This window comes from Hakea prostrata, chromosome 7 (assembly GCF_041222555.1).
Source record: "Hakea prostrata isolate BN-2017 chromosome 7, UWA_Hpros_2, whole genome shotgun sequence".
NCBI classification, from domain to species: Eukaryota; Viridiplantae; Streptophyta; class Magnoliopsida; order Proteales; family Proteaceae; genus Hakea; species Hakea prostrata.
Window position 1 is genome coordinate 16,201,683 of NC_142606.1, and position 9,455 is coordinate 16,211,137.

Here is a 9,455-nt window from a genome sequence, read left to right on the forward strand (position 1 = left end):
CTTTTTGTTGGTTTTATGTATAGATCATTTTTTTACTGTCACCAGGGCAGTTATGGAATGGCTCCCTGAATTGATCCCCATAATAGCTTGGGTGTCACCCTCTTCCCTCAATGCCCAACAGTTTCTTCAATGAGCTAAAATGGATTTCTTCTCCATCTTTCTGCTTCAAACATGAGCTCCAACATTAAGGATCCCTCGCTGTTGGGACAGAGGATTTTTACCTTAGGAGAGCTCTGTTTTGCCAACAGTCTTTCTTCTCTTATTGTACTTGTGTTGAATATAACTGTAGATTTTATGCAAACATGCTAAAGAAATATCAATTTAAAGCTTGCATAGATCACCTTCAACTCAAAGAGACATGATTCATTTGTTGGGTTCTATGTATTGGAGATCATCTTTTTTAGTGACATCAGAGCAGTTATGGAATGGCTCCCTGAATTGATCCACATTATAGCCTATGTGTCACCACCCTCCTCTTACCTCATTGCCTGTCACAATCCACGTCTCCATCTTTCTGCTTCAAACATGAGGATCCCTTGTTGGAATGGAGGATTTTACCTAAGGAGAGCTTGGTTATTGCAGAAGTCCTCTCTTATTGCAGCAGATGTGTTGAATATTAATCTTACGCAAACATGTTAAGTATCAATTTAAAGCTTGCATAGATCAGCTCCAACTAGTAGAGACATGATTCTACTCTCCCCCATCCTTTCAGTATTTCCACTCTTATTACAACATATTCCTTTTTTACCCACACTCATTTTCATTGGTATAGTATTAGGTTATGACCTTCTGAAGGAGTTAAAGAGTTTGTTCTCAAGCTTTTTCTTCTCTTAATAGAAACCCTTTGAGCAACTAAAGTTGAAGATTCATTTCATCGAGCAACTCAGGTTTGCCGATATCACTTCCACTGGTTCTAATCAATTATCCACTCTCCAAAACTTTGTCTTTCACCATTATCAGACAAATGATGAACATTAATGCAAAAGGTGGTATGTTAAAGCAGTTAAAGACCCAACTTCCCTAGGAGGTCTTGGGTTCGCACCCACTCGGCGGCATTAATATAAAGCTCCCCCTGAGGAAGTAAATCGTGGTGCGCGCAAGCTTGCCCGGATGAACCTCAATTCCAAAAAAAAAAATAGACATTAATTTCCTTTTCTTTTGGTGATTTTCCAAAATAAAAATAAGAACAATTTTGATAATCTGAAGACGTCGAGTCAGCTAGTGTCACAGATGATTTAAGATGGAAGAGATTTATTTGTTTTAATAAATCAAAGGAACTCCTGATTCAACCCAAAGCATAGTATTAATCGTAACACACAATAACACAGCCTCTAAGATTAAACAAAAAATGAAAAAATTGGGATTCCCAGGCGTGAAAAATTTTCACCCCATTGAAGGTCCTCATTAAATTGAGAGGTACAAAGAGAGAAGAAAGGGAAAAATAAAAGAAACCAGAATTTCTGCAGATGAGCTCGATCAGAAGCATTTCTATGATCCGGCTTAACCCTCTTTGTCAATGCATGCCCTGCTAGTGCATAATTAGAAGCATTTCCTATGGACGATTGATGGGCCAGATTCATCGTATTCAGCCTTTGCAATCCACATCTAGGGTAAGAAACAAGAAACGTTACACATTAATCAGAATTCAGGGACCTCTATAATGCTACACGTATAGGGTTGAAACCAGATTTAACAGAAGAGGATTTACCTGTTGGAAAGTGCTAAGAGATGCCAAGATGGAGCCTCCAATCCAGACACTGTACTTCCTTTCAGGTGGGGCAACCACCTTGATCTTCATGCTGCTGGGAGCCAGTGCAGTGATCTCCTTGCTCATTCTGTCAGCAATGCCAGGGAACATAGTGGAGCCACCACTGAGGACAATGTTGCCATATAGATCCTTCCTGATATCAACGTCACATTTCATAATGGAATTGTAAGTTGTCTCATGAATACCAGCAGCCTCCATACCAATCATAGATGGCTGGAAGAGGACTTCTGGGCATCGGAAACGCTCAGCTCCTATCGTGATGACCTGTCCATCAGGCAACTCGTAGCTCTTCTCCACAGATGAGCTGGTCTTGGCTGTTTCTAGCTCTTGTTCATAGTCCAGAGCAATGTAAGCTAGCTTCTCTTTCATGTCCCTTACAATTTCACGCTCTGCCGTGGTGGTGAAGGAGTAGCCACGCTCAGTTAAGATTTTCATGAGGGCATCTGTGAGATCACGGCCTGCCAAGTCCAGACGCAAGATGGCATGTGGGAGAGCATAACCTTCATAGATTGGAACTGTGTGGCTGACTCCATCCCCAGAGTCAAGAACAATACCTACAAACAACAAATAAACACCACAGATTGTCAAACTAAAAGCAGTACCAGTATCTCAGAAAAAATATTCAAACGGGAAAGTCCTGATGCAGATGCACTAACCTGGATGGACCAAAGTACACTGATTTGGAAGCTCAGGCCCAAGGAAAACGAAGACTAGTAAACCTTGGCTTTCGGTCCAGCAGGGTAATTAGGGAATATTTTATTGATCATTTTCATAACTCCCTTAACTATCAAATGCATGTTTCAGCTATTGCTGACTTGCACATAAATACTGTTTGTCATACAGTATGACTAAGATTTATTGTCTTTCTTTTGTCCTGTTTTTATTCCGTACTCTCACCATCCCCATCCAAAATTAAGGTTTATGAACCCTATGTTGCATCGACCCACATGAACCATCATCAAGCAGGAATTAACAGAAACAACTACTACTTAGCACTAAGACTAGTCCAGTAGCATCTAACAGTTGGGATCAACAACTTAGAACCCAACAAATCATTTTTAAATCACAAGCATTTGATTGTGGGATCATGTCAACCCCAGCAAAATAAAAATACTGAAGCAAAGAGTTTTATAACACAAGGGGATGTCACTTACCAGTTGTACGACCACTGGCATAAAGGGAAAGAACAGCCTGGATTGCAACGTACATGGCTGGAGCATTGAAGGTCTCAAACATTATTTGGGTCATCTTCTCACGATTAGCTTTGGGGTTGAGAGGTGCTTCGGTGAGTAGAACAGGGTGCTCTTCAGGGGCCACACGGAGTTCGTTGTAGAAAGTGTGATGCCAGATCTTCTCCATGTCATCCCAGTTGCTAACAATTCCATGCTCAATTGGATATTTGAGAGTCAAAATACCTCGCTTGGACTGAGCCTCATCCCCAACATAAGCATCTTTCTGGCCCATACCAACCATTACACCAGTGTGGCGTGGGCGACCCACAATGCTAGGGAACACAGCTCTTGGAGCATCATCTCCAGCAAATCCAGCCTAATTATCGAAATTCATTCAGATAAGGAAAAGACGTAAGCTCCAAAAACTATGTCAAACAGCCGCTAACTGATGCTAAAAGGCTACCCAATGAAGCTACTATAAGAATAATACACTATACTTGTATGAATACAAAAATTGAAGACATTTTTTTTTCCATTACCTTGACCATTCCAGTCCCATTGTCACAAACGAGAGGCTGAATGTCCTCAGTATCTGCCATCTTCTATTGCTTGCTGGAGAAAATAAACAAAATTAAATTTAAAAAGAAAAATTATGGGCACGACACAACAAAGCATCACAAGCATTGGTTAGTTACTAAGAGGTTGTACGGCTGTTAGGGTACCAACATAGGAATTGAAATCCAACACATGCCATGTAGTTCTACTCTAATGAGCTGAAAACTCAATGTCTTAAAGGAAGAAAATACTTGCTGATAGAGCAAGGGATATCAGTTAATTGAATTGAAGTACACACTTATATTAGGATTGTAAAACGATACACAGAAAATTAGATATATGCAATAATGTTAAATTTGCCAATCCAAGAATTTTTTATTTTTATTTTTTTTAAGTGTATTCTAGTTCTAGATATTAAAATATGACAATTAAGTCAGATAACAAGAGAAAAAAAATACAAAAATCTTTATAAGTATGTCCAGATAATGTTTTTTTCCGATGCAAGCCAACCCAATTGCCATTCATGATCAGAAAATGTTACATCATCGTAGCTTCTCATGTACACCAGAATCAAAAGATATAGTTTTCTCCTACATATGTTAATTCATCTTAATGAGGAAACAATATACAAATGTTGAAGAATAATCCAAATATGTTTCAGAAGCGCGAAAGGAGAGATGCTACATAAATAAACAAGAGGCTCAGAACGCAGAGAAATAAAATGGTAGGTGGTGGTCACTAAATTATTAACTAAATTTCAAAGAAATGTAACCACTGGAAATCAAAGGAAAATAAAATATCCAGCTGCAACCAAAATAGGGTAAAAATGTATTCAACAAACAAAAGTCAAAGCGTGAAAGTTGATCGGCGCTGAACAGATCATGACGGCTAATTGAAAATTATAAATGGAAATAATGAATCTTGTATTCCAAACCATAAGCCAGAGATTCCCGAGGCTGGACCGTGGAGTTAGAAGGAGGATCTCCGTTTTAAAGGGAAAAACAATTAATTACTTACATAAACCCAACCGAAAACCTCCAATCTGCAGAATTGGACAGATGTCTTATGTCCTATCCCAAAAGAGAAAAAAAAAATGAAAATCCGTAGTGTTCACATGTGTGAAGATCGATCCTCCAAAATTTCATTCGGTACTTGGGAAAAAAAATCAAAAAAACATATCACTGAATTGATCTGCCTACCAAGAGGCCATACGTGCGGATCAAAAGCAAAGAAATCCTGTCAGTAGAAGACCAGCCAAAAACAAGCTTAAAAGTCACTTGGTTTCTAAAACTGCCTGCTACATTATCAACCAAGTATCTGATGTCCATCAAAAGCAGATCTATAACGAGTACAGATCGGTCAAAAACATAACGTCAGAGACCATTTCATGAAGGAAAAAATCCCATCAAGACAAGATCCAGGTAAGGAACAAATAAAGCTTAGTACTTTTCGTCCCAAACCCATAAAATGTAGATCAATAAACACCAGCATTTCCACCATTTCATTTAACTCCACAGATCAACAACGGAGATCAATGGATCCGATCAGAATTCTTAAATAAAGATCAGAAAAGGGATGCAATCTTACCTTTTCTTTCGAAACCCTAGAGCGTGAGATCGTTGAAAATCTCTGAGAACCCTCTTCCTCAACTTGAATTTCTCTCTCTCTCTGTGTCTCTCTACTCTCTCTTCGTCCCTCTTCTTACAAGGCAAGCGTTCTCTCTTCTATATCTCTGACCTCCTCTCTTAACAACCTCTGATCTCACAGCTACCCACAGCTGCCCGTCCTTGCGGCCTTTTCTAAGGACCCTTAAAAAAAGGTGAGGGTGTGTTAGGCCGGGTTTCAACTTTTTCTTTTTAACCTTTTAATAATTAATAAATAACTAATAAGCTTTATTTAATTTATCTATATTTATATTCCAACGGCTTTGGTGGCTTAGCTGTTTTTATTAACCACCAAATACTCATTATCGCCTCGTCTGTCTCTCCACTTTTCCGCCCATTTCCTTTGAATTCCACCTGTTCACCCTTCGAAAAACGGTTGGCTCACACTTATTTTTAGGGAGATGAATGGGGTCCACGATCTGACGCTGCTAGTGTGGAAAGGTATCTCTTCACACAAGGGCTTTTCCTTTTCCAACAATGCTGGGTCTTTTCCAAAAGCTGTCCGGCCGAGGTTACGACATGATGGAACCCCACTCCGACGCATGTTTTTCATTTATTGGTCTGGTGACTTATGAAGAACCTTTCCGGGCCCACATTCCTCTTCTTTCTTTCTTTTTTTTAAGAAAAATAGGGGATATGCGGTGGTGGCTATTTGTACCGTCCTCTATGTAATGTTTTGAGTTCGACCTATGCAAACATTAACCCGTAAACTACTAACTAGCACAAACACTGACGGTAACGGAGTCATAATATAATTTAGAGGAGCTAATTCCAGTCAAAAGAGTACACAACTAATCATGAAGGAAATAAAATAGCAAAAGTGAAAGATATAATAATATAGATTTCTATTAGATGGTGTCTTACATTTTATCAATAGAAGTAGAATACAAGTAACCTCAAGGGCTTGGATTAATGACAAGCAACTAAAATCTAACAAGTGAAAGTCAATAGTTCAAACCCCCTCGAGGCTTGATATATATAAGTTACCAAGTTGTTAGGTTTCAAAACGAAAAAATAGATATATGGCTATAAGTCGAGTTTAAATGGATATCGGTGGAGACAGATATGAACCATTTAAAAAAATATACATCTCATGTCTCAAGATATTAGGTTTGTACTTTTGGTTTACAATCATTGACATCCAAATTACATAAATTCATAAGCCAATAATCGGTACTCTACCAAACTTTCGATAGCTCAACCAAAAGGGCTACCTTAAATAAGGTATCAGCTACACCATTTAAGTTATTGGCAAAGTTGAAAAAAGAGTTCTTCGACTTAATGATATCTAAGACTATGGGTTCGGAGTTATAATAAAGAAAAGATGTCTAAATGATTTATTGAATCGGATTCCACAATATGTAACTTAGCAACAATTTTGTATCAAATATTCTCTCATTGGGATTGCTTTTGCTATAAGAGTTGAATTGCAATTTGTATCACATATATAGACATGACAAGAGATCTATTTGATTTTCTATTTTTTTGGGTAAGGCCATTTGATTTTTTATAACAATGCAAATCTCACTCTTGTTAGAATCTAGCAACCATGCACCATCACAAATAAATTTAATGCAATTAAGAGGACGGGGAATCCATTAGTTTGCAAACCTAAAATAGTAGGTACAAAGGATTGATTGCTATTCAACAACACAACCACAATAAGTCCTTATCCCAACTAAATGAGGTCGGCTACATTGATTCTTGTCCTCCAATCAATTATGTTCGAGGCCATGCTAGATACAAGGTCTAAGCTATACATATCATTTCTCACCACTTCTCCTAAGGTTATCTTAGGTCTACCCCTAGCTCTTCTAGTTCCTTCAATATGGATTATATCACTTCTCCGAACATGAGCATTTATAGGTCTCCGTTGAACATGGTCGTGCCACCTCAAACGACTTTCTCTAAGCTTATCACTTATAGGAGCAACTCCCAGACCAACTCTAATATGATCATTTCTTATCTTATCCATCCTAATTTTGCCACTCATCCATCTTAGCATCCTTATTTATGCTACTAATCGAGTTTATATATATGATTATTTTTAACGTAACCCAACACTCTGCACCGTACATCATAGCTGGTCTAACAACGGTCCTATAAAATTTTCCTTTAAGCTTTAATGGAATACGCCGGTCACATAAGACCCCAGACGCACATCTCTACTTCATCCACCCTATTTTAATTATTTGGGAAACATTAACCTCTAAATCGCCTCTTTTACTTATGATTGAACCTAGGTACCTAAAACAATCATTCTGAAGAATCTATTTATCGTCAAGTATCACCACCTCATCATCTGCCCGATCATAACTAAAGTCACAAACTAGATATTCTGTCTTCGATCTACTAAGTTTAAAGCCTTTTGATTCCAAAACTACTCTCCATGATTCTAATTTGGTATTAATCCCCACTTGAGTCTTATCAATCAACACAATATCATCCGCAAAAAGCATACACCAGGGGACCTCATCTTGAATGTCTTTGATTAATTCATCCATTACCAGTGCAAATAGATATGGGCTTAAAGTTGACCCTTGATGTAGCCCAATTGTTATCAGGAATTCATTACTTTGTCCCCCTACTGTTCTAACACTAGCACCGAACCATCATACATATCCTTAACTATATCTATACATTTACTTGCAACACATCTTTTCTCTAGTACTTGCCAAATTAACGCTATAGGGACTTTATCATAAGCTTTTTCTAGGTTAATAAATACCATATGAAGGTCTTTCCTACATTCTCTATACCTTTCTATAAGTCTCCTAATTAAGTAAATAGCCTCCGTTGTAGATCTTCTCGGCATAAACCCAAATTGGTTATCCGTAACTGTAATTAAGTGTCTCAAACGGGTTTCAATTATTCTCTCCTATAATTTCATCGTATGGCTCATCAATTTAATGCCTCTATAGTTATTACAATTTTGAATATCTCATTTATTTTTATAAATTGGAACCACACCACTTCTCCTCCAATCATCTGGCATTTTCCCTGTGCTATTCAACTTACCTTAACTAATAGATGTTGTTGTATATTCATCGAAGACCTTAATTGCAACTCTAGTCACTTCTTCTACCTTCCACTTGCTGTTTTTCAAAATAAAAAGGATAATTACTACTAACCACCTGTATTATCGCTTACTTACTAAAATAATTCTACTTTTACCACACACGGAGAAAAAAGAAGAAATTATAACGGAGTTAAGAGAACGTTGTGATTGGATATTTAGTGTCTATTTTGTCCTTCCAGAATTTAGAAACCAGAAAACCAAAATTATACTCGTTTAAAAAAATATATGAAAAAACCAAATTGACACTTGTATTCATATTATTTTGGATTCCCAAAGAAATATCAATAGTAGGAACTTTCTAAAATTGATAATGTCACATTAGAAAGTAAATAAATAAAAACATGTTGGAAGCATAAACTTCCTCAAATTAATAATGTCAAATTATAAAAAATAAAAACTAAAATATAAAATCAAATTGGAAAGTAAATAGATAAAAGCTAAAAAAATAAAGAAATTTTTTTTTATTGCCTTATATTTTGAATTTTGAATTTAAATTTTGGGTTTTGTCTAGACTGAGCAAAGTCAATGAGTTGGATTTGGGATTTTTAATAAGAAGAGGAAGAAAGACTTTTAATTTGCTCTCTTTTTTTTTTTTTTTTTTTTGTTTGCCAACCCCGATTTTATAAACCGGTGTTCGACCCGCGTCACACACCTAACTGTAATGGGTGAGTCTCCCAGCGGAGATTTTTTTTAATATGCTCTCTTTAATCTAATTAAAGAAGAAGACTATTTAATTAGAGTGAATTTTTTTCTTAATTACTAAGAATATCAATGTAATTTAATATAAAATGTATGTAAGTAATATAAAACCCTAGGATCAAGTTCATTCTTGTAATGGTGGAAAAGTTAGAATCAGATTTTTAAATCTTACATAACTCGGGCACAAAGGTGTTTGTCTCTAGCTTCCTTCATGATTTAGTACATTTATAAATCTAAGAATGATTTTATTTGGAATAATTATAAATTAATGAATGATTTTATTTGAAATAATTATTGTTGCCCCCTTCTCTACTATAGATTAATTATTATTTTATTATTTTATATTTTTTAAAATTATTAATCTAATTTTAGACTTTGTCTGTAATTATTGATGCCTCCTTGCCATTAAGTTCCATTAATTAAGTGATGATGTAGCATGTTTTAGTTATCTAAAAATAAAAAAATAATCCTAAGGTTTTTGAAAGAAACCAAAGACAAACAACTCTGTGCGTGAGTTG

General features: G+C 36.4%; 1 protein-coding gene across 1 annotated transcript; it reads right to left on the reverse strand.

Moving 5' to 3' along the window:
* Nucleotides 1-1,231: 1,231 nt before the first annotated feature.
* Nucleotides 1,232-5,318, reverse strand: LOC149010147 (actin-like). The gene is made up of 5 exons (XM_089161578.1): nt 5,083-5,318; nt 3,480-3,552; nt 2,923-3,316; nt 1,709-2,322; nt 1,232-1,605 (listed from the first exon to the last, which is right to left on the reverse strand). Exons 2-5 carry the CDS (start codon nt 3,537-3,539, stop codon nt 1,540-1,542), a joined length of 1,134 nt encoding a protein of 377 aa, XP_089017704.1. The 5' UTR covers nt 3,540-3,552; nt 5,083-5,318; the 3' UTR covers nt 1,232-1,539.
* Between the last annotated feature and the right edge of the window lie 4,137 nt (nt 5,319-9,455).